This window comes from Brachypodium distachyon, chromosome 4 (genome assembly GCF_000005505.3).
Source record: "Brachypodium distachyon strain Bd21 chromosome 4, Brachypodium_distachyon_v3.0, whole genome shotgun sequence".
Lineage (NCBI taxonomy): Eukaryota > Viridiplantae > Streptophyta > Magnoliopsida > Poales > Poaceae > Brachypodium > Brachypodium distachyon.
Window position 1 is genome coordinate 23,029,097 of NC_016134.3, and position 24,216 is coordinate 23,053,312.

Genomic DNA, 24,216 nt, shown 5'->3' on the forward strand with positions numbered 1-24,216 from the left:
TGTAATTTTATTTCCCCGGATTAATAAAAGGCATTTTTGCAGATAGGCCCCTGTAACTTCAAATGATCACAACTTTAAATCTGTTTGGCCAAATTTAGTGATCCACACCTTTTTGGAATCCTTAGGAAATGTAGAATCATAACTACAGATTAGGGTTTTTATACCATTTAAATCATAACTAATTAACTAGAAGTCCTTTTTGAATGAAACCAGTGCCCAAAATTTTGTTTTATTGTCCTCTATCCAATGGGACAGATAAATAAATATTTTGAATTAAATTACTTTGCAGATGCAAATAAAACCTCATTTTAGGATTTAAACCCTAGCTTTTGCTTTTGTTTAAAAACCCTAATCGCATGTGCTTAATTATCAATGCTTTGGATCAATAGATCACCCAAATAAAACCAACCCACTCATGTCACATGATTTGCATCACATCATGGCATACATATTCTTTTGTCATGTTTGTATTGTGTGTTTATGTGTGTGTATATGTTTGTTGATTGTATAGTATTCTCGGAGAGCGAACCTTGCGATTGTGACAATTGTTTGAACTCCAACTACTATCAAGGCAAGTTCACTTTGACCATCATCCTATTACTTTATTATGCACTAGATTTTATTAGTTGCATGGTTAGGATTATTACTGTATCTATGCTAGCTATGGTCTGTCCTAGTAGTATAGGATACCTTTGCCATGACTTCACCACCAATTGCCATCGTAGTAGTAAGATGCTAGGCTATGATAATATACGAGGGTGGTATTATTACAATGTGATACTATTGAATTACCATATGATTTTCTTAGTGTATGGCAAAACAAGTAATTCAATGAACCGTCCTGGGTGGGCTGCTTTGAGTTTTCGGATGTAGTGACGTTAGGTCCATTTCTATGGGGCCCGCTGAGTCGTCTCTCCGTGTGATTCGGGAGCGTCCATGGTCGTCTCCCCGTGCGATTCGCGGAGCACCTGCGTCACAATGTGGGATGCCACCCGGGGTAACCAGAGACTGGACTAGTTTCCTATTTAGTAGCTTCCAGTACAACCACATGGTATTATGGGCTCTGCCAGGATGGATGTAAGAAATATGAACCTGGATCCGAGGTGACATCGGTGTGTAGCAGTGTAGGTTGGAACGCGTCCCTCAGGTGGTTTGGGGAATATGTTCTGAAAATTCCTGTAATCGATGCCGTTGCTACTCCATCTGGAGGACAGCAAGGGATTAACACGTCGATTTCTTGTGGGTAAGTGTACCACCTCTCGAGAGTGTCAAACTAAGTACTTAGCCGTGTCCCCAGTTACGGACGATTATGAGCAACTAGATATTGAAGCTGTAAGGAAAGTCTCACTCATTCAAATTTCCTAATAAAATGAATGGTTTGAACTGGGTAGGAGCATTGATGTTTCTACTCAATGTGCCTAGGTTAATAGGAGCATGGGTGTTTCTACCCCGTGTCCAATAGAATTCAAAACTATTTGTCTAAAAATGATAGGATTTGAATAATGATGCTTTTATGCAAAATAGCCAAACCCCACCTAACCAAACTATGCATGTACTTGGTAGGACCTTTATAACTCTAGTGAGCTTGCCAATACATTCAAATGTATTGACCACGTAGTGGCTGCAATTAACAATGCAGGTGGATCCGACGATGAGTGAGGTTCGTCGTTTTGTCATGGGTCATGTGCTTACATTCCAACATGCTCTCACCTTGGAGTAGTGTGGCCCTTATGTTCTACCCTTTTCCGCTGCAGTATTTTGAAATATTGTTTTATGATGTTGAAACAATATTTGTTTTATGATGGCCCCAGAGGTCATGCGAGGTTGTAAGTACTATTAAATTCTGGATGATCCGATGTAATAAAGTACTTTGACCTTTGTTTCTGTATATTTCATCATGAAACTGTGTGTGCTAGTAAGTCGATCCAGGGACTAGCACAGTAAACACAGAGATCGAACCCTTGGTGAGGGGGGGATCGCTACACCAATCCAGCACAGACATCACAATGTGATGGTAATGTACATTGGCGCATCCGTAGTCATTAAACATATTTTTCTATTTTTTGCCACTTCCTGTTTTGCTTAATTCTCACAAAGTTTTTCTCTAATTTCGCCTAAAAAATGATGCACACTGTTAGGTGAAAGTTTTACGGCCAGCAGCCCCTTGAAATCTAAGGGGGATCTCAGGAGTTCTGGCTGCATCCATAGCCGGGAGGATTTCGACCGGGAGAACTGCTCTTACAATCGGACGATATCTTTCTCGAAACAAACAAAAAGGAAAAGAAAGAGAAAACAAAAATCATGATCAACTAAGCCCTGTGAGTTTCAAATTTTTGCGTGCCAATTACAAGATGGATTTTCTGTAATGTTTGTTTTTACTATTTCAAATTGTATCTAAACGGGACACACTGCACGCTAGCTTTGACGTTATGCTTATTCTCTACATTCAAAATTATTGATTAATGTGACAGAAGAACGCCGTACTCGGATCAAGAAAATAAAGCGACCAGATTTCTCTGACGAGAAGACCGATATTTTAGCTAGCACATCAGGTGATCTGCAATTTCGTTGTATTATTCAATCAATTTCCATCATATATTGTCACATGCACTCCTGACAGGGAAGTGTATTGTTCTAATTTTTGTTTTCTTCTCTAATTTAACTAGATCCCCGTAGTTCTATGTTGAAGGGAATAACACAGCCTATTTTTGGAAGCGACAACACAGTCACTGTATCGTCTCCAAATTTTGATGCCACCGCTGGCCCTTTCAACATAAATAATCTGCTTTCCGACGAACCCCCCCACGCTGACTCCATGGATGATCGAATCACAAAATGGTTTTATGACATTGTCACTGGCCTAACTTACGGGAGCCTTGAACACACCACAGTGCCAAATGCCATCAATTTCACTTTAGAAACCGACGATTGGCCAGTGGTACAACAAGTTAGCCCGTCTAGGTTCGCACGCGAACCATGGTCTGTCGGTTCTTTCCCTACCAGGCCTTCGCCAACAGCTGTGTATGCCATCATAGATTGGATCACTCGTGCTCCCGCATCTCCCGCATCTGTTTTAACGAGGTTACTCTGAATAGTTAATAATTCAAGTTTGCTATTATTGTTTCGTTGGCACCACAGGTTTGTACTCCAATTAACTCTAATTTCTTGAACTCTAAACACAGGAATTGGATCTGCCACGGAGTACCACGGATGCTGAAGGTAGATGGCACAGCCATAAGACAACAGATCATTGGGGGGCAACCTCTCAGCCACGACATCTGCACATTGATTATACGCCGCCTATGTCAAATTGAGTCCACAACCCGCAAGGAGTCATCCGGCATGCAGTGGAGAAACTACATTGAACCTGGTTTTTCGGTTAGTACGTACTAATGCCATGACAACATTTTCCAAAATTCACGTGTTTTGTATAATCACGAGGGTGCAACTTTTTTCTGGTAATATAACCGTTCCATTGTTTCAAGGCCTATGCTCTTGCAAACCTGGACCCAAACAAGCTGGTTTCCACACACTCTAGGTTCAAACTCGACACGCATGTCATGATCGTAACATCTTGTCGCATGGTAAAGTCCGTCGCAATTTTTATATGTATCCTTGCATTCCTATTTCATAGCTACATACAGTTGGTGTCCGATGGAATTTCCAAAACTTGTTTCGACCGTGTTTTTCAGTATTACCTAATGGCCCAATTGGAGGACGGATGGGCAGCATATGGACTAGACATGCAACAGAGGACAATCCATGTTTTGGATCCCGTAGCCGGAACTATAGGGTTCTCGAACCAACGTGTACACATGCACACAGTTGTCTCAACAAGATTGGTCACATCTTTTTTCAAGGTGATTAACGCATTCTACGACAACTGGTCTTGCGGCAATGATGATTGGAAACGCCGATTCCCAATCATTATGACAGAGGACTTCCAGAGGTGACAAACGTGTTTGTTCTGAAATTTTTGTATGCCAAATCATACTTTCACTATCGTCTCATAGCTTATATCAATATGTGGCCAGAGCGGATTCTGGGTTATGCGCAATTTTCTTGGCCAGGCATTATGACGGTCAGAAATTAATGAAACCCCTTACAAAGGTATGGCTATTAAATACGCGGCACAATCACTTGAATTTTATACTTTTAGATAAATAAACATGTCCATAAAGAGTTAGCACCTTCTCTTCCGCAGGAAAATTTCCATATGCATCGTCGCATTACTCTATATGAAGTCATGCGTTTGGAAGGGAACACATGCAAAACTCCTGATGATGTTCTTGAAGCAATAAAGACTTCGTTCCACATACTTTAGAGAATAATTTGATGTAAGAATTCTGTTTAGATGAGCAGTAAGAATCTGGACCTTGAAATAACCATTGGTCATTCTGAGACAAGTTTGGAATGCTCTCAGCATTGGTCCCTGCAGTTACATTTACTCCCCGTGTCATTGTTATCAGAGTTATTTTCTGTGCAACCCCATTGAAATTTCTTCGACCGGCATTTATAAGAGGGGTAATCATTCTCACGGAGTCTACACGCTTGTGCATATCGTGTAAAATCAAGCTTCAATGGAACGTTAACATCGTGCATTCACATGACTGTTGTCCATGTGAATGTCCTCCTAATTAGATTAATTCCAAGACTTTTGCCATTTTCAGGTCCGCTACAATCCATGGGTTCTAATAGATGGGGCATTATATGCGCGCAGTCCTACGTACCTAATATTTGATTTATCAATGGAATGATTATGTCAACACATATTTGATTCTACTGGCCACATTCAATTACTCACATCACCACATGAATCTAATCGAACACGCCACAGGAATCTAATCTAGCCAACGAAATCACATCACACCCATAGTTCACTACCATTCAGACATTACAATAGTTTAGTCGTACCACACATCACTGATCATTCATTGAAAAAACAGAGCTAACATGCCATGTCCTTCTAGTAAGCAGTTGTTAATCTAATCGAACGATAGGTATTAAATATCACTTAGGTCTCACAGTACAGTGTTTGATTATGCGTAGAACTTCCACTCCACATCAGTATGGAGCGAAACTTGGATTGGTAGCCAGGTTGCCCTTCATGCCATCTATTCCATTCACGGTTGATGCGTTGATTTCCTGCAATTCAACCTGATGCGCAAAAAAAGAACAAGGGACCATTAAATCTGAAGGAAACTAAATCTGATAGTTCACGATTATATATGCCTGAAATCGTAAACACCTCTGTGGGCACATGCGCAATCCCTTCCCCATCAAATTCCCTTGCGTAGTATATTACATAGCTCCCAGTCAACATCCTCACCATATTTTCGCCACACAGATCAACACGTGCACAAGATAATAGAAATAAAAAGCAGGCATGAGGTTTAATTAGTACGCATCACCTGTTCTGGCACCGAGGATGCATTTTACTGTTGAACTTTATCTGCCAAGCTTTAGGATCAATTACCCAGGAATTTCCTAACAACTTTTCCACATTTTTCAACACAATAGACAGCCTTGAAATTGTGCTGTGGTGCTTCATTCTATATCTATCTGACGATTTATCTGTGTATATAGGATCAAGTACCGACAACATTTTCTTAACCTGGTTGAACACGTAGAGGCACCTTGCTGAATCCAGTTGCACTGGACACATTATCTGCACGAAAGGATCAACAATAAAATTAATTAACTTCGAACGTCAAATATTGAAAACAAACCAAATCTTTTCAATCAGCACTAACCATCCTGCATCCGTTGATGTCATACTGGTACTTGCACCCTTTGAACATTTCTATATACCCATTCGTACTGTCAACGTCCCTCATAACCGACATATTCGCCTGCGGATTATTTTTTTTGGAGCAACAAGATTATGTAATGTCATTTTTGAGACACATTATTGATTTACAGATCAAAGATTTGTACTCACCGAAAAAACGGAGACACCAAATGCCTCCATCTAGGGGCATCTATGCCAGCCATCATCTCTGCATCCATCTCTGCGAACAAGCGTGTAGCCGCGTCCATTTCTTCGTTCCCCCAACACCCGTCACCCCCGAACATCATTTTCAAGGCATGACCAATTAGTTCCAAATCAGCAGGAACGAGGTGTTTGAACCATATCCTGCCACGGTTCATCCAAGTCTGAGATAATGATGCCTCAATATACTCGCCAACACAAATTTCACGGCTGGGTTAATTTGTACAATTCCACTAAAGAAAATACATTTATGCCCCAGCCTACATAGTCATACCTTTGCAGTTCAGTTTCAGACGCTGCCATTAGTATGGACCGGAATTTGTTTTGCTGCCCTAATGCTTGGTTGCTGCTGACACATTCCTAGCTCAAATGGAGATTCCCCGGGTTCACGGGAGTTTATTTTACTTACACTCTTTGACATATCCATTATTGCCTTTGCAGCTTCACCTGCAAGACGCAGATTGCAATTCATAAACAACTTAGATCTTATACTAAAAAATAATTAGGCATAACCACATGGTTAAATGTCATTACATTCTGCTGAACCCAACGGAGCACATGTGTTCCCTGCTTTCGCAGTGATCCTATCTGAGTGTACAAGTTTACAACAGTTAACCATGTGTCAACCTAATTTATCCCAAGTTGAGTTTTTTTTACATCTATGTACTTACTCCTTTTTCCGCCAGCTGCACATATTGGCGTTTCGTCAAACCTTACAGGTGAATCAAATCTTGGTGAACCTTTGTTCAAACAACAACCACCACCTGCGGTGCGTGCACAGTTTCTGAAAATGAATGGATGGTCTTTGCGCTGATTAAACTCAGACATTTATCAAATGTTCAGCAAAATCACCTACAATATAAAGCCCAGGCACTACAAGGGAGGATAAGTCAACAACGTTTGGGAACATGCCAGCATGTGGACCAGTACCATCATGCATGAATTCTGCAATCAATTTTTCACCTGCAACCCCCCACATTCTGTTCATAAAACGAAAAGTGGAAGGTCCAACATCTGAACTTCACTGTCAGCCACGAGGCATGTTGCTTACCTGCAGAATCTGACGCTGGTTTCTGTCCTAGCATGGCCTCTATACCATCACCGGCAACTGAATCCCCTTCAGCCCGCACCGCCTGTGTTAACGTCTCATATACCACTGCACATGCAGGATACATTCATTACCCACTCACGCAGGTGTCTGTCTTTTTTTTGGTAAAAACAAACATCAAGTAAGTTATTGCATACCAGGGGTGGAATCAATAGCCTGAGTCACTGGCAAGACACGCCCACCCATCAGCATCCCATCCAGGACTGAACAAGAAACAAGTCAATTAATCAGCAGTTTCTTGATTTATCCACCACATCGGTGGGATTCGAACTGACTGCAAGCATGCAAAACAAAAATATTCTGTGCATTTTTATCCAAGTTTGGTATGATTAAACATTAATTCTCAGATGTTTTGCCACTACAACAAGCGCAATCAAATTACCTGGCACGCCGACTAGCACTCTCTCCGTCTGAGACGGTGTTTCACCGACTTCATCCACTTTCAGTCTCTTTACCTGCATCATGCAATTGTCTACCAGCTCCCTACGAGAGATCAGAACGTGACGCTCGAGGCGTTGTATCATCTCCACGTACTTGCGAGCCTTTAGCTTGTCCATTTCTTGACAGAACCCTAGATAGCCAAACTGCTCTGCCCCCTGCATCGCCTTGAATTTAGTCTCCTTAGCCTCCAAAGAGTTACTGAAGATCTTTGACAACTTTGGTCCAAAAACAAAAGAGATTAGAAAAATGTTAAACCGATGTGGAGATACTGAAGAGCTTTGACAACTTTGGTAAAAAATGTTAAACAAAAGAGATTAGAAAAATGTTAGCCTGCCGATCTTTTTTTGGTAAAATGTTAAACCTACCACTGCAATTTGTTGTTCATTGAACCTCACACCAGTGGAGTTCAGCAAATCTATTACACTCCCACCAGCCCCTTCACCAGATTCATCACCTGTTTTTGATGACATCATGAAGTCAGCAGCCTCATCCACAAATCCATCCTGCCAGAAAAAAAAATTCAGACAATCACTGGATAAGCAAAATAGATGGTGTGCTATTGCCCTCCTCTTGGCACCTAGAAAACTAGAATTAACCAAAATCCTACAGTACCAACACTTTTATTTCCACCAAACACATGCTCCTCCCTTAACCAATTTTGTAGAAAAAATATTTGCATCAAGCCAGTCCAAGTTTGGGATATTATCAGGTTTACCAGTGAAATGCTATTGGCATCTCATACGAACTAACAATTTGGAATATGTCCATCAACCAACGGGACAAATTATCTTGCTAAGGTATTTTCGATCATAATGAATTAAGGATTGCTTGACAATAAATTCATCAGAACCAAGCATGGATGCCTGATGAACTATATCAAGGAAAAAATCAAGGGGCATACCTTGAAAGGGTATTTAACGTGCTTCTTGGCATGCTCCCGCAATCCGACTTTTAGCTTCGACTTGCTATAGTACTTAATTCTCGGTGTTTTCTGCTTCTCCACAAGGATCTCACCATGGTACACATGATCTAGGAAAGCAATCTACATGTGTTGAAGAATGATTTCAGCCCTACATATTTTTTTCCTTTTGTACAAAATGCTGTTGATACAAAAATTTATGCGTGCACATGAGTACCTGCAAGAACACAAGGCAACCATCGACATCTAGCTTTCGAGGAGGGTTCTTTAACCCTTGCTGAACTTTTAGAGCACCACGTCGAATAGTTTCAAGTATGTAAGGTACGAAGTCGTACTCGTCGATTGAATCAATGTCGCTAGCCAAGTCCATTATCTCTGTTGCAACTATGCTTGATTCATTTTTCGGTGCCAGGAAAGAACAGAAAGCAAGCATCGTGTAAGCCACCTTTAGTTTCTTCTTCCCCTCATCAGTGCCCAAGTCATCAGGTGTTGCATCTTCTAAGACCTTGACCAATTGGTTGATGGTTATGCTCCCTGAGGTTGCACCAGTGCCCAGTAGTGCATGGAGTTCTAGTTGGCCTTTTCGGTCAACCCCCTTCTTGACCTCTATCAGCTTATTGCCTTTCTTGAAGCACCCCATCCTCCTAATCATGTCTTCATCTACATCGAACTTTATACCATCGCCTAGATCTACTTTCATTTCCTGACGTGTTAAGACAATAAAGCAGCAACATGCCGAATGCTCTGTCTATTTGCCCCCATGACGGTGCCTCCATCAGAGTCCCTACCTGGATCCCACTGATCAAAGCCAGCATATTTTTGTCCAAACGGCTAAGCGCGTCCTTCAGGTGCGCGGGGTTGAATGTGGTCGTCGCGATAGTCTTCTTCGTCTTCTGCTTCCACGCGTCACTTGGCATCCCTTGCTTGGCATCTGCCAAAGCAGCTTCCATCTTCACCAGTTCGGCCTTGTACATGCCCATCCGAGCAGAAGTAATTCCTGCCGGCTCTACGCTTCCGTTGGACTGAATCGCCCCAACTTGCAGCTGCGTGCAGGTCCTAATGGAGGCGGATACGAAATGGAAGAAATCAAGACGATGCTTATTGTTCACATCCAGACAGAGATATGGATTGATACAAAGTTTGAGTCACAAGGGACAGAATGACAGAAAGAACAAACCGGGAATAATGGGGAAAAAAATGTTGTACATTACTGTTGGATCATCTACTCACCTCACATCTTTGCTCGTGCTGTTCGTTGATCTCGGCGAGTCCTTTCATCTTCCCACCGACACCGTCCCCCCTAGACGCAAATCGCAGACTATCTTTCCTCCCTCCTGCCATGGCCTGCTACTCCTAGCCAGCTATCTATGTATCCCTAACTGCTGTGTCTCAGTTCTTCCGTTCTTTTTATTTGGCAGGAAGATTCATGTGGATCAAACGAATAGCTGATCACTAGCACGAGTTCGTGACCAACGATGGAGGCAGGGATCTCTTTTTTTGTCTGTAATATGTGCGTCTCCCCTCGCCACCCGTAGCTTCCTTCATTTAATGCCTCGTAGCTGCGCGTACTCGCCGAAAGCAAGCAGCTGGGCTCTCTGCCACATTTTGCCATGCAGCTACCTAATGCCAAGCTACATTAGTCTGGCCGTAATGTGAACCAATCTCTTCCGACGAATACTAGCAGGTTTTTGAATCAGGTTTTTTGAGTTTTCCGTGATATCTGTACATTTAAAAAAACTCGTCAGCGACATCAAATGGTTTGACTCATGTGTAAATTAGTATCTATTAGCGACTTGCGAACACCTGACAAACCGTCGTCTAATTAGAGCAAATGGACCGCTCTCATTTACTGGATGGATCCATGGGCAGAAGACACCGACGAATACTAGCTGGTTTTTTGACACTCGATCTGTGAGCCAGGGTGTGATGTTTCTTGCATGGATTTCTGTCAGCACCTGCATTACTTTGCAATAGCTCGCACGCAAGGTCAAGGCAACTTTCCATCCAGCTTGTCCAATCGGTTCGGACTGTCCCTCACGCTGGCAGCAGAGCAGGCAGTTTCCTGTTCATGCTCGCATGCTCTGCCATCAATGTCTCTTCTCTTCACTGGTGCGTCCATTCGTTTAATGCTCCCGACCAGACACGTCTCCGCCATGCCACTTCTCACTGCTAGCTCGTCACCACTTCGTCCACTCAAAGCTCCAAGCAGTAATCATACACTTTGCTTGCATACAGTTAGCCCAAATATATATTCTATTGATAGTACATGTTATTTATTAATTTGGCATCTCGTTTCAAAGAGCGTAATGTTCGTCAAAATCTTTGAACCCTTCTTGCCCGGTATCCCCACGAGCTCAGCTTTTTGCTCTGCGCTACCGCAATTTATTAAATGTTCACTTCTACACATGTCCGCAGTAAACAAACCTGATCGAAGTACAAAGGATCGTGTGGAGATCGCAGAGTTCATCCATAGCCCACTCTAGGCTGCGACCCTAGTTAGTAGAGCACGAATGCATGACAGGAAGCAAGCAAGCAAGACCGGCAATCGGGCGAGCTTCTACACCATGTTCAGTCACTGCGGATCACATGCGTGAACTTGTACCAGCACTTACTCGCTGCCACTTGTACCTTTGCCTTGTTCGGCACTCCCAATGTTTTTTAAATACACAAACGATAACAATTTTGCTCGATTCACTTAGACGAAGTGCATATCCAATTCTTTCCACGTAAAATCACCACGCTGGACAGCTTAGCAACCTGACCACTCCACATCGTCCTACTACCTTTTTAATCCAAACGTGCTCAGCGAGCAGCAACAGGCTTCTATGACATGTAGGCCATACCGAAGCAGACTGTTATATGGGCCCGCCACACACCCTCAACTCAAAACACGTCTTTTATACCGTCAACATTCCGCCGAAGATCCGTGTTGACCAAATGTAGTCCGCGCAGGCTGCCAAGTCAGACGACGCCCCACACGACAATCCGGTTTGCCTCGCGGGCCGATATCCAGACCTCGTCCGGCCTACAATACATGGAATACATCCCTCATACATTCCAGCCCAAACACGCCTGGGCTGAATTGAAAACCCAGGCCCAGCATTCCGCCTCGCAAAAAGGGGAATCCGGAAAATAGACAAACAAGTTTGGAGTAATCATTTTTTGTTATACAAAACATCACACTCATGTCAATACAATCCAATCAAAATGTTTGGGCCAGTTAAAATTAAGTTACAACGTTGTCAAGTTCCATTTCCATCTCTGATCTTTCAGAGATGTACAACACAAATTGAATAAATAATACAGGGAAAAAACATCCACCAATGATAACATATGGTACATAATACATCCACCGACACAATTTCAACCTACTTCAGTAGTATCTTAGGGTTCGCACAGCTGCTCCTCCGATGCCCCATTCCTTCCTTGGCTTCACAGGAGTGTCGCCTCTTTCTGCACAAGTAACATTCTTGTGTCCTGGTTTCCTACATATGCTACAGAAACGGGTGTGCTTGCTGCATTGCTCGTATGGTGGTTTGTCTCGCTTGTTTGTCGGCCTTCCTACATGCCTCTTGTGTGAAGGTTCATTTACCACCACAACATTCTTGTTAGCCGCCTCCTCCATCTCCCTCTCAATTCTACTCGCACCGTCGGAATTATTATCTTCCGGACTCTTTGTATTTTCTTGCTGGTCATAAACACCCAGACCATCCTTGTTCTTGCTCATTGGCTGAATGGATGCCTTCAATCTTCCCAACACTTCCATCGCTTTGTTGTAGCACTCTACGTTGGCGTCACCCAATGATTGGTGTCGTCGCTCGGTGCTCCGACACTGGGGGCATGCAGCCACGTCCCCTTTTAGGTTCGGTAGGGGCGCCTAGGGTGGAGACCAGATGATCGCCGGCACGGCCGACGAGACCCTACGGGGCCGGCGAGGCAAAGTGCTAGGGGTACGTGCTAATCCAAGAATAGACGTACGCACGTTTTTTACCCAGGTTCGGGCCACCCGGAGGTGTAAAACCCTGCGTCCTGCCTGTCTGAGCTGATATCGATTACAGATCAAATGTTCACAGGTTGCCGGGCAAGCTCCCGGGCTTTCTCTCAGTGGCCAGGCACTCCTCACTACTCTCCGCTGGCTGCCTACTGGAGCCAGTAAGCGTCTATCGAGCGAGCTTCGTCCGAACCAACTAACTGACCAGCTGACTAACCTCTCCAACTGTCTGACCCGTCAACCCTCTCTAACCCCCTAGACCGTTGGCATGGGTCCTCCTTTTATACACAAGGGGATGCCACATGTGCCACGGTGCATGGGCTACAAGTGTCCAACGGGGAGGCACGCAACTCTCCCTGGTGAGCTGGTTGCCTTGGTGGGACCGCGCGTTCCGCGCCCGCCACGCGCCCGTGTGGCGCTGTCCAGTGGGCCCCACGACCCGAGGCGGGGGCACGCGTCCGGGAGCCTCCAGTCCCCGCATGTCGGCCCGGGAAGCACCCGGGCCTAGCGCGCCCGGGAACCCTAATCGGGAATATTCCCGGAAGCCCCGCTAGCCCCTTTCGGGCTGGTAGCTTGCCGGGAAGCTCGTTGGAGCTCCCTGGGATGAGACCTTCCCGGGAACCCGGGGGAGGGGGCCATGCGCCGCGCAGCGGTGGTACCCCGGGTGCCATTGGTGCGACAGTAGCCCCCGGGCGTGGGCCGGCATCACCTGTCCCCGGAAGGGTCTCTTCCTAGCCGGTTGCCGGGCTACGCCCTTAACCGACGCGTGGGCCCCCGATCAGTTGCGGGCCCGCGTCCCTTCGCTGCCCCGTGTACGGCACCTCCAAAAGCGGAGTAGTGGGCGCGAGATTTCTGCCCTAATCCCCCCCCTAAATGGGGTAGTTATGGCCACTCCGCGCATTACTCCCAGTGATTAGGAGTTATCCCCGCGCACCCGTAGGGTACGGAACCGGCCGTTACCAAACGACCGGGCGTCATAAAGCTTCCACTGTTGACAACGGGGAGCAACACTTTGCCCTTTCGCCCCCATCCTCTTCCGCATCTCGCATCCCTGCGCTCTTGCCAGCTTCCACCCTCGCTCCCCATGGCGCCCCCCACCACCAGAAAGGGGAAGGAGGTCCAGTCTTCGAAGAAGCCCGCGACCAGCAAGACCGAGGCGCCACTCAAAGCGGCCGCCGCCAAGGACCAGAAGAGGCGGGAGATGCGCGCGAAAGTAGCCTTCTTCCGCCCCGGCTACAACGGCGAGGCGCTGGGGAAGCTCCGGCACGCCGTCGCCTCCAACTTCAACGAGCATGGGGAGACGCGGATCTTCCCGGCGGTCGTCGAACACCAGGATAACGACTTCCGGGTGTTCGCGCGCTTCCTCCTCTGCGGCATGGTGCCACCCTTCTCTCTGTTCCTCCATGCGCTGATGGAGTCCTACCAGCTGCGGGTGGCGCAGCTCCACCCCACCTCGCTCTTCCTCCTCGCCACCTTCCAGTTCCTCTGCGAGGCGTTCGTGGGGGTGATGCCGTCGGTGGGGCTCTTCCGGCATTACTTTTACCCGCGCATCAACGATGCGAAGGCGATGTCGTCGGTGGTGGTTTTCCGCGCCCGCGACCAGATGAAGTCGGAGTTCATCGTCCGGTCGGGGAAGAAGATCGAAAAAGAATGGCGGGGCGACTGGTGCTGGGTCCGAGTGGAGGACCCCCAGGAGTTCATCCAGCCGCCGACGGAGCTGCCGGTGCCCCAGATCGGCTGGCAGGATAGGTACCACCGCGACGCCGACCTCCTCCCTATCGTGGAGAAGATCAAGGCGTTGCGGCTAGCGGGGCTCACAGATGTCGACGTGGCGCGCACCTTCGTTCATCGGCGCATAGCCCCGCTGCAGCTGCGTTCCCAGCCCGCGTGGATGTACACGGGCTCCGGGGACAGGACACACCTGCAGGCGGATGGCATGGACTTGGAGTCCCTCAAGACGTGGGTGAAGGGGATCTCCGGCGAGGTCTTCCAGTCGATAGAGTTCCCGCCGGGGGTCTCCGCTCTCCATGCCGGCGTTAAGGCGCTCAGTGACATCGTCGGCGCCTTCCCGCCCTGCAACGAGTGGGGGCTGATGGACGACACCCCCACCCGCGTCCTGCACGCTACCCCGCAAGCACCCCGCGGGAAGCAGGTGCTCGAGGAGAGCGAAGGCGGGTCCGAGCCCAGCTGGCCCTCCCTCCGGTCGCTGGACGACGAGGCGGGCCAGGTGGCTGCGTCCCCGGAAGTCGTTGCCATGAAGGACGACGACGAGGAAAGCAGCGACAGCGCGCCCCTGATCTTGAGAAGGTCGAGGGCATTCGCGGCGGCCACAGCCACTTCCTCAACAGCGACGTCTGCCCCGGCAGCGGCCCCCACCATGGCGGTGGCCGCCGCTCCTGGGGCGCCCGCAGGTACCACGACGGCATCCGCCGCAACAGGGGCCGCGAGTGCCTCGGCGGCGGCCCCTGTCTTGCCGGCGCCCGCCAGCTCCGCGGCGGGAACCGGCTTCGGGGTGCTCGTCGGCACCCCGGCAACGTCAGCACCTGCGGGGGCCTTCGGCGCCCCGGCGACGGCCTTCGCTCCGGTAGCGGGGGCCTCCGCGAGCTTGACGCCCGGCGGCGCGGCGGCATCGCCATCGACACCTGGAGCTCTCCGGGTCACGACGACACCGCGGGCGCCCACGGCGCCGCCCGCCCGGGGGGTCTTCCGGGGCTTCGCGCTCCGGCGCAACCCTCCGAAGTCCTCCTCACCGGCGGGCGCCGGCAAGAGGGCGAGGAGTGGTTCCCCGCCCGGCTCGCCAAGGAAGAGGACGCGCGCGGACGCTGGCGGCGCCACCGACCCCGCTGCCTCGGGGCCCAGCGTAGCCGCGGGCGCGCCCCCTGGCGACCCAGCCCAAGCGGAGACAGGGCCGGCACCAGGTATGTCTCCGTCGATCCCCTGCAACTGCAATTCCTGCTAGCTAAATTCACAAACATACCTTCTCTTTCTGCAGCGAGCGGCAGCTCGCCCGCGGCAAGACCCTTGGACGCTCCCGCTGGCGCAGGCGAGGTAGCAGAGGCTGCGCTGGCAAGCCCGACGGCCGCACAAGGTAACCGCCTCGGTCGCCCTTATTTGCCTTCGATAACACCAACCATCGTCGACCCTCATGCTTCTCCACGGGTGCAGGCACAAGTGCGCCCGCGCCCGGAATGGGCGCGGCCGTGGTCGACCCCGACACGATCGTCGGGACCACGGGGGCGGAGGTGGAGTCAGAAACATCTCCCGTGTCCGCCCCCGCCGCGGCGGACACAGCGGCAGCAGTGGGGACCGCCGCCGCTGCCGCGGCACCCGGCGACGCGCCAGAAGCCGCGGACGTGGCTGGCTCGGGCTCGCCCGCCGTCCAGCAGGGGACGACCCCCGCCGGAAGCAGGGAACCCTCTCCAACCCCGGTGTCCCAGAGCGTGGGCGCGGGGGAAGTTGTCGGGGAAGGACGGTAAGACCCCCAGGAACAAGTTGGTGACCCCGCGCCCAGCTCCACTTCAGCAGCTGGGGCTTCGTCATCCTCGGGGTCTCTCCCCGGCACCGACCTCGGCACCCTCGCTGGGGTCGCTTGGAATCCTCTTACCTGGGATCCGAGCGTCTTCGAGCGGGGGCACCGGTTCATGGATGTCGTCCGGGACCAGCAGTTCGCCTTCGTCACCTCGTACAACGAGGTGAGGGAGCGTCACACCGCCGCCAAGAACCAACTCGACGAGGTGCGGGAGGCCGTCGAGAGAGAGCGGCGCGAACTCTCCCGGCTGCGCAAGGAGACGCGCCTCGCCGAAGAGGAGGCGCGGCTGGCCCGGCAAGCCCTGGAGGCTGCTCGGGAGCCGGTAGTCCCGGAGACCGAGCTCCGTCTGCAACTGGAGGTCCAGCGCATGGAGCTCCAAGGTAAGCTCGACGCGATGGCGGCAACCCTAGAAGCTTCCCGGAAGAAACATGTCGAGGTGCTCGCGACGGCCCAGGCGCGGCTGGACGAGAAGAGCGAGCTGATCGCCAACTACCGCGGCGAAATCGAAGGCCTCCGCGTCCTGCTGGAGGTGCAGGTCAAGGCCGCCGAGGGCGCGGCGAGAGCGGCGACTCAGCACGAGGCCGAGCTCAACTCGGTCAAAGGCAAAGCGGCCGGGCTTGAGGACGAGTTGGCCGCCGTCCAGGAAGAGCTCGCCAAGGCCGGCGAGGCCAACGCGGCCTAGGCCTTAGAGCTTGTGAAGCTGGAGGGCCGCGTCAGCAAGGCCAAGAAGGCCGCGTAAGACGCCCGACTCCATCACTGCACGCTGATCGGGCAGCGGCAGCTCGAGACGGAGAAGCTGGCGAAGATCGCCGGGTCGCTGCGCGACCTGCTGCCCAAGTTCGAGCTGCAGGCGGCGGAGGTGGACGGCACGGACGTCACGACGTTGATCCCCTTCTTCTCCGACTTGTTGGGGAAGCTCGGGGCGCTCGACGTCTGGATCGCCAAGTACGGCGCCAACGAAGTCGCCAACTGTGCCCGGAAGGTTGCCGGGACAATCCTCCCGCGGATTCATCTCCGGGACCCGGAATTTCCCTTCGAGTCTCTGCTGGACGCTTGGTCCGACAGCGAGGACGAGCCCACGCACACCCAGGCAGTGCGCGAGTTCGTCGACAAGGTCGTCGAGCGGATGCAGATGAAGCCGGAGCCTGAACCCCCCGTCGACCCCCCCCCGGCCGAAGACGGCGACAGCTAGCTGCCGCAGCCCCCGGCTATACTCGTTGCTTCCCTTGTACCTCTTTCTCGTTTGCTTTACCTGCAAGTATGGCGCTTAGCGCCGTTTGGACAATGACCTTTTGATTAGTCCATGTAACCACTCGACACCTAGTCAATCAAGCTTGTTAGTTTGCTCAATTTTTGTCCTTTATTCCCGAGGCCGCCTCGTGGGGTGGTTCCCATAGCCTGGGCGCGTCTTGCCTTGTGTTGCGGGGGGACTCGCACGCGCCTCACCCTTGACCAGACCAGGGACCTGGGACGGACCCGCAGTGCCGACCTGGGGCCAAGCGGTAGCGGGGACTCACTCCGCTTGCGGGGTAACTACTCCAAGCCGCGTCCTCCCGGGGCGGACCCGGGAGCCACACGGGGAGTGCACTCCCCCCGCAAGCGTCCCTTCTAACACCCCGGCTACGCGCGGGATCCGGGGCCACACCTAGCGGGCAGTGCTCAGTTTCGTTCAGCTCTTAGCGAATTCAGCGTTCATGTTTAGATACTTAGCTTTTCCGTTTGGTCCAACGTTCCGCGACGCTCTGCGGTAGAGTGCAGACGGGGCGCCACCTTGGTAGGAAACCATCCGGGGTACCTGTTCAAGGGAAATGATCTCGGAGGGATGCGGCAGGAACACGGGGGCAGGATTGCCGCCGGCGGCAACCGCCGACGACGATGCTAACACCACACTCACACGGCAACCCTCGCGCTCAGGGGCGAACCCTGGCCTTCAGGGACGAACCCTGGCTTAGGAGGACTCCGCTCCGTGAGCAGCCGCGAGACGGCTATAACGTCCTCGACGCCGGCTTCGCCACACCCCGAACGGCGGGTACGGGTGATGAGGAACTTATAGCCTTCCAGCAACAGCCCCCGCAACTGGGGAGACCTGGGTTTTCTCTAGGGGACTCGTCCCAAGGGATGCGACGACCCTTGTTACCCGGGAGCTAAACTGCTCGAGGGCCACGGCAAGGACGCGGTGATGGGCCGGAACGAGCGACGAGCGCCGGCACCGGCGCCATCACAGCGTCCCCGCAACGACCCGCGCCCGAAAAAGGCTCTCTCAAAGGGAATGCGGCCGGGTCTCTGTGATAGTGCACCCGTCGGCACAAGGCACGGATGGCACGCACTACCATAGAGTCTCCGCGGTCGACCCTGCTCCTTGCGGAGGTGTCCTACGGAGGGGGGCGACAAGGGCACTGTGGCAATCCACCCCGCTGGCGCCGGACGATGACGGGACGCACAGCCACAGTGCCTCTGCGGCGACCCTCACCCCGGAACCGCCCCTTTGAGGAAGCGCAGCAGGGGCACAACGGCAGTGCACTTGTCAGCGCGGGACGCCGATGGCACGCACTACCACCGTGCCTCTGCGGCGCCCCTCGGGGTGGGCTCGATGGGGTGATGCGGCGCTGGCGGGAAGCACCACCTCCGCGGCTCCGTCGCACCACCTGCTTTCACGGCCCCGAACCCGGCTTCGCTCTGAGCAATTCCATGGTTGGGGCGCGCCTTTTATAGACACAGGGGGGGGGGGCTTGCCACCGCGCGCGACGGATCCGCGCGGCAGCGGGGCGCCTTTTCCCCGAACGCGGCGCAGTTTCCGCCGCCATGCTTACCGGGTAAGCACGGCACACGTGGCGGCCAGCCGCCAACTCAGAAGCCTCGGAGTGCGGTGAACCCCTTGTGTTTCGGTCCTCCCGCACCACAAGGCACCGGTGTATGGTGCGACCTGTGGGCAGCTCACAGGCACCACAGTGTACAAGATTCCTCCCTTTCCTACAGGTTAGACTTTACCAGATCCGAGGTGCTGAAATTTTTTCGAAACTTACGAAAACAAGTAACACAGGTAAATCAGACAAATCTCATCTCTCCTGGTTCCCAACCCCGGCACAAAGGGGCTGATGCCAAACTTGGATGTGAGCGTTTCCTTCCCGGGCGCAGCGACTGCGCGGTGCAGGCGGCGGGAGGCCGAGCGACCGCACGCCTAGTGGTGCACGTTGCGGGAAGCCCGCCAACGGCACGACCAGTGATGCACGTTGCGGGAAGCCCGCCAACGGCATGGTCAGTGCCGGAATGATCCGGCAATGGGTTTTTGTTTCGGGGCCACGGCAGCCCCTTGCTGACAACCAAGTAGGGAAAGACACCTTTGTGTATTTAAAGCAGGAGGCAAGAGGGGGAAAACACGCGAATGAACAAGGCAAGAACAAAGCTCAGGGGTGAAACACTTATCTTCATTCACAGTTAACTAGCGGTTTACATACGGGGGCTGCCCGGTTACACTAGTTCGAGAGGTATGCATCGGAGGCATCACCTGAGGGTCGGGCTCCGCCGCTTCACGGGTAGAACTTGCGCAAGTGTTCAATATTTCAGCTATTGGGCACCGGCAAGCCGTCTTCGGTTTCCAGGCGGACAGCCCCCGGCCTGGTCACCTGCACTACCCGGAAGGGGCCCTCCCATTTCGGAGTCAACTTGTTCCCGGCCTTCGTTCCTTGTATTCGACGCAGGACAAGGTCTCCATGCTCGAGCCCCTGGGGACGGACTCGTCTGTCGTGATAACGACGGAGTCCCTGCTGGTAGCGCGCGGCTCGCACAGTAGCCCGGCACCGAAGCTCTTCGATGAAGTTTAGATCGTCGACCCTTTGCTCGTGTTGGCTGGTGTCACCGTACGCGCGTACTCGGGGAGATCTGTACTTGAGCTCAAGGGGCAGCACCGCTTCTGCCCCGTAGACAAGGGCGAAAGGAGTTTCGCCCGGTGCCCGACTAGGTGTGGTCCGGATGGACCACAGCACGGGCTGGAGTTCTTCGATCCAGTGCTTCCCGTGGCCTTTGAGCTTGTCAAAGGTTCTCGTCTTGAGCCCCCGTAGAACCTCTGCGTTGGCTCGCTCCGCCGGTCCGTTGCTCCTCGGGTGAGCGACGGACGCGAAGCGCAACTTAGTGCCCATGTCTTCGCAGTAGGCGCGAAACGCTGCGCTCGTGAATTGCGTGCCGTTATCGGTGATGATGCTGTTGGGAACCCCGAACCGGCACACAATGCCCTTAAGGAACTTGATGGCCGCCTGGGCAGTCACCTTGCGCACTGGTTCCACCTCCACCCATTTGGAGAACTTGTCGATGGCCACAAACAAGTATTCGTAACCGCCAACCGCCCTCGGTAGCTTGCCGACGATGTCTAGTCCCCAGACCGCGAACGGCCATGAGGACGGGATGGCATGCAGGGCCTGGGCTGGTTGGTTGCTCTTCTTCGAGTGGAACTGGCATGCTTCGCACATCCTCACCAGCCGCTCTGCGTCGGCCAGGGCCGTGGGCCAGTAAAAGCCATGCCGGAAAGCCTTGCCGGCTAAAGCCCGGGAGGCCACATGGTGTGAACATGTGCCTCGATGTATGTCCTCCAACAGTGCGCACCCTTCCTCCTGCGGCACGCAGAGGAGTTTGACACCATTCGCACGCCTGCGGTAGACGCTGCCGTCTATCACGGTGTACATCTTGGCTCGCCGAGCTACGCGCTCCACGGCGACGTCATCCTCCGGGAGAGCCTCCCATTTCAAATAGCGGGTGATCTCTTCCGCCCAGGGAGGAATTTCTCTGCCCATGCATGCCGCCATATCAGCGGCATGGACCCCTGCTGCTGCAGGGGTTCCCTCGGTTGCCGGAGGGGCGTCCCCGGCAGCCGTCTGGGGGGTGACTGAAGGAGCCAGTTGCTTCTGACAGAACACCCCCGCCGGAGGCTTCCGGCGCTCTGCTGCCATCTTGGCCAGCTCATCAGCAGCGAAGTTGTCCTTCCGCTTGACGTGTTCGAAGCGCAAACCCTTGAACTTCCGTTCCAACTTGCGGACCTCTTCCACGTACGGCGCCATTTGAGGGCAATCGTAGTCCTTGTTTACCTGGTTGATCACAAGCTGGGAATCGCCGCGAACAATCAGGCGCTTAATGTCGAGGGCGACCTCTGCCCGCAGCCCGGCAAGCAGGCCTTCGTACTCTGCCGTGTTGTTGGTGGAGTTAGCCAAGTCGAGTTGGACGGCGAACCGCAGCTGGTCCCCTGTGGGTGACTCGATGACGACCTCGGCCCCCGCTCCCTGGAGACTGAACGCACCGTCGAAGTAGAGGACCCAGTGGCCCTCGTCCAGCTTGCCGGGAAGGCCGGTCTCTGACTCACTTTCTTCTACACCCGTGGACGTCCACTCCGCAACGAAGTCCGCCAGGGCCGTGCTCTTGATGCTTTTGGAGTTGGTGAAGTGGAGGTCGAACTCCGACAGCTCCATCCTCCATTCGGCCACTCTCCCGGTGGCTTCACGGTTGGTGAGGGTCCTCCCGAGGCAGAACCCAGACACCACCGTGACACGGTGCGCCTAGAAGTAGTGGCGCAACTTGCGGGACGCAAGGAGAATCCCCAGAAGGAGCTTCTGTACTTGCGGGTATCTTGTCCGCGCGTCGCGCAACACCGTACTGATGAAGTACACCGGTCGCTGCACCAACCGCTTCCGCGGCGCCGAGGTTGCCGGCTCTGGGGTGGTCCCTGGGCTTGAGGTGGTTGCCGGCGGCTGCTCAGCCCCCTGCCCCGCAGCCCCAATCCCCGGGACGTCTTCCTCCCTCTCGGCAACCAGCACCGAGCTGACCACCTGGTCAGTCGCCGCTAGGTAGAGTAGCAGCGGCTCGCCCAATTTGGGGGCGACGAGGATGGGCGGTGACCTCAGGTATCGCTTGAGTTCCTGGAGCGCCGCCTCGGCCTCGGTAGTCCAGTCGACTGGACCCTTCTTCTTCATTACCCGGAAGAAAGGCAGGGCACGCTCGCCCAGCCTGGAGATGAAGCGTCCAAGCGGGGCAACGCAGCCGTTGAGGCGCTGGACATCTTTCACCTTGTGGGGGGCCTCCATCTTCTCGATGGCTTCTATTTTGGTCGGGTTGGCCTATATCCACCGGTGTGAAACCAAGAAACCCAGAAGCTGCCCGGAGTTGACACCGAAGGTGCACTTATCCGGGTTTAGCCTGAGCTTGATCTTGCGGAGGTTGTCAAATGTCTCCCGCAGGTCATCAAACAGGGAGTCCCTACGCTTCGATTTGATGACGATGTCATCCATGTAGGCCTCCGCATTGCGGCCTAGCTGGAGCTCCAAACATTCTCGCAGGGCGCGCTAGAATGTGGAGCCCGCGTTCTTCAACCCGAAAGGCATGCATGTATAGTAGTAGCAGCCAACCGGGGTGATAAACGCTGTCTTTTCCTCATCCTCGACCGTCATCTTGATTTGATGGTAGCCGGAGAAAGCATCCAAAAAACTCAACAGGTCACAACCAGCGGTAGAATCAACTATCTGGTCGATACGGGATACAGGGAAGGGATCCTTGGGGCATGCGCGATTAAGATCGGTAAAATCCACGCACATGCGAAGCTTATTCCCCGCTATGGGCACTACTACAGGGTTAGCCAGCCAAGTGGGGTACAAAACTTTCCTGATCGCCCCGGCAGCCCTGAGCTTGCCCACCTCTTGCTTGATGAAATCTTTCCGCTCTTGTGCCTGCCGCCGGATCTTCTGCTTGACGGGGTGCGCGTCCGGGCGCACCGCGAGCCGATGCTCAATCACCTTCTTGGGGACTCCGGGAAGGTCCGACGGTTCCCAAGCGAACACGTCGGCGTTTTCCCGGAGGAAGGTGACGAGGGCGCTTTCCTATTCGGCGGTTAGGTTCGCACCGACGGTAACGGTGCACTCCTTGTCACCGGCTTGGAGGGGCAGCTTCTTCACTTTGGCGGCCTCCTCCCGGAGCCCCCGCCCCTTGCCGGGACACGCGCTGGAGCCCGCACCTCCCCCGGCTAGCCCTTGCGGGGTGGCGCGGGCCTTCTTCGTTGCCGGGGCGTCACCCGGCAGGCCGTCGTCCTTGACAACACCTTCATCGCCGGCGTCAGCTGCAGCAGCGGCCCGGATGACCTCGCCAACGCACCAAGCAGCGTCTTTGAGATCGCACCCGATGGAGAGGACTCCGTAAACGGACGGCATCTTCATCACGCTGTAGGCGCAATGCGTAGCCGCCATAAACTTGATCAGCGCCGGCCGGCCAAGGATCCCGTTGTAGGGCAACGGGGTATGCGCCACGTCGAACACTATGTGCTCGGTCCTGAATGCTTCCCGGGACCCGAAGGTGACCGGGAGCGTGATGCGTCCCAGCGGGCGCACAATCCCGGGGTTCATCCCCCGGAACTGTTCGGTGGGCTTCAGTTGCTCCATCAGCAGCTGGAGCTTTTCCACCAGCCTGGCGGACAGGAGGTTAAGCCCCGCTCTGTTGTCCACCAGGACCTTGGTCACCGTCATATTGCTAATGATCGGCGAGACGACGAAGGGTATTACCCCGGAACCCAATTGTCGCATCGGGTGGTCGTCGGCGCTGAAGTTGATCGGCACGTGCGACCACCTCAGCGGCTGTTGCGGCTCCGCATCCGGCAACAGCGCGCACACATCGCGGGTGAGGCGCTTCACCGCGGCGTGTGAAGGGAGAGCGTAAGATCCCCCATGGATACAGGCGACGCCACGAGGCTCCTGGAAGCCCGGCTCGTCGCCGCCGGAATGGTCGGGCTCGCGCTGCTCCTCGGCGCGCACCCTGTCGCGCCCGCGAGGAGGGCGTTCCCGCACAGCGAGGGGCTGGCTGCGCCCTCCTTGGGGTTCGACCCTGCCGGCACCCCCGCCGGCCGGCCTCGGACCCGCTCTCGGGAGAGATGCCCGATGTCGCCACAATTGAAGCAGGCGCCGGCGGCGCGGCGCTCCTCGTGGCGCTGCTCCCTCCGCTGCTTGATCCCTTGCAGGACGCGGCAACTCTGCGCGTCGTGGGTGGAGTTGTTGTGGATAGGACAGCGGGACGTGTCGCCCTGCGTCCCGCCAGATTCTCCCCCCCGGCGAGGCCTTCTTCATGGGCCTCGCGGCAGGAGCCCCCGAGTCCGCAGCGAGGACTTGCTTCCCGCTGCGCTTACGGGAACCCTTCTTCCGCGAGCCCTCGCCCGGGCTCGCGGCAGCCTGGGCTGCCAGCTCGGGCGCTAGGCGCCCCTCCTCGGCCATGGCGC

At 53.4% G+C, this 24,216-nt stretch overlaps 1 protein-coding gene across 3 annotated transcripts; it reads right to left on the minus strand.

The window, feature by feature from the left end:
* Nucleotides 1–4,903: 4,903 nt before the first annotated feature.
* LOC112268784 lies at nucleotides 4,904–9,969 on the minus strand. Of its 3 annotated transcripts, XM_024454904.1 has the most exons (15): nucleotides 9,691–9,969; nucleotides 8,678–9,516; nucleotides 8,443–8,583; nucleotides 7,907–8,044; nucleotides 7,483–7,756; nucleotides 7,238–7,303; nucleotides 7,044–7,148; nucleotides 6,845–6,955; nucleotides 6,664–6,756; nucleotides 6,527–6,580; nucleotides 6,267–6,439; nucleotides 5,942–6,136; nucleotides 5,754–5,852; nucleotides 5,249–5,668; nucleotides 4,904–5,157 (listed from the first exon to the last, which is right to left on the minus strand). In XM_024454904.1, exons 2-11 carry the CDS (start codon nucleotides 9,158–9,160, stop codon nucleotides 6,282–6,284), a joined length of 1,623 nt encoding a protein of 540 aa, XP_024310672.1. In that variant the 5' UTR covers nucleotides 9,161–9,516; nucleotides 9,691–9,969; the 3' UTR covers nucleotides 4,904–5,157; nucleotides 5,249–5,668; nucleotides 5,754–5,852; nucleotides 5,942–6,136; nucleotides 6,267–6,281. The 3 variants fall into 3 exon arrangements, with proteins under 3 accessions (XP_024310672.1, XP_024310673.1, XP_024310674.1); XM_024454905.1 differs by lacking the exons at nucleotides 6,527–6,580; nucleotides 6,664–6,756; nucleotides 6,845–6,955 and having other exon boundaries at nucleotides 4,904–5,668; XM_024454906.1 differs by lacking the exons at nucleotides 4,904–5,157; nucleotides 5,249–5,668; nucleotides 5,754–5,852; ... (1 more) ...; nucleotides 6,267–6,439; nucleotides 6,845–6,955 and having other exon boundaries at nucleotides 6,525–6,580; nucleotides 6,664–6,776.
* Nucleotides 9,970–24,216: the final 14,247 nt, after the last annotated feature.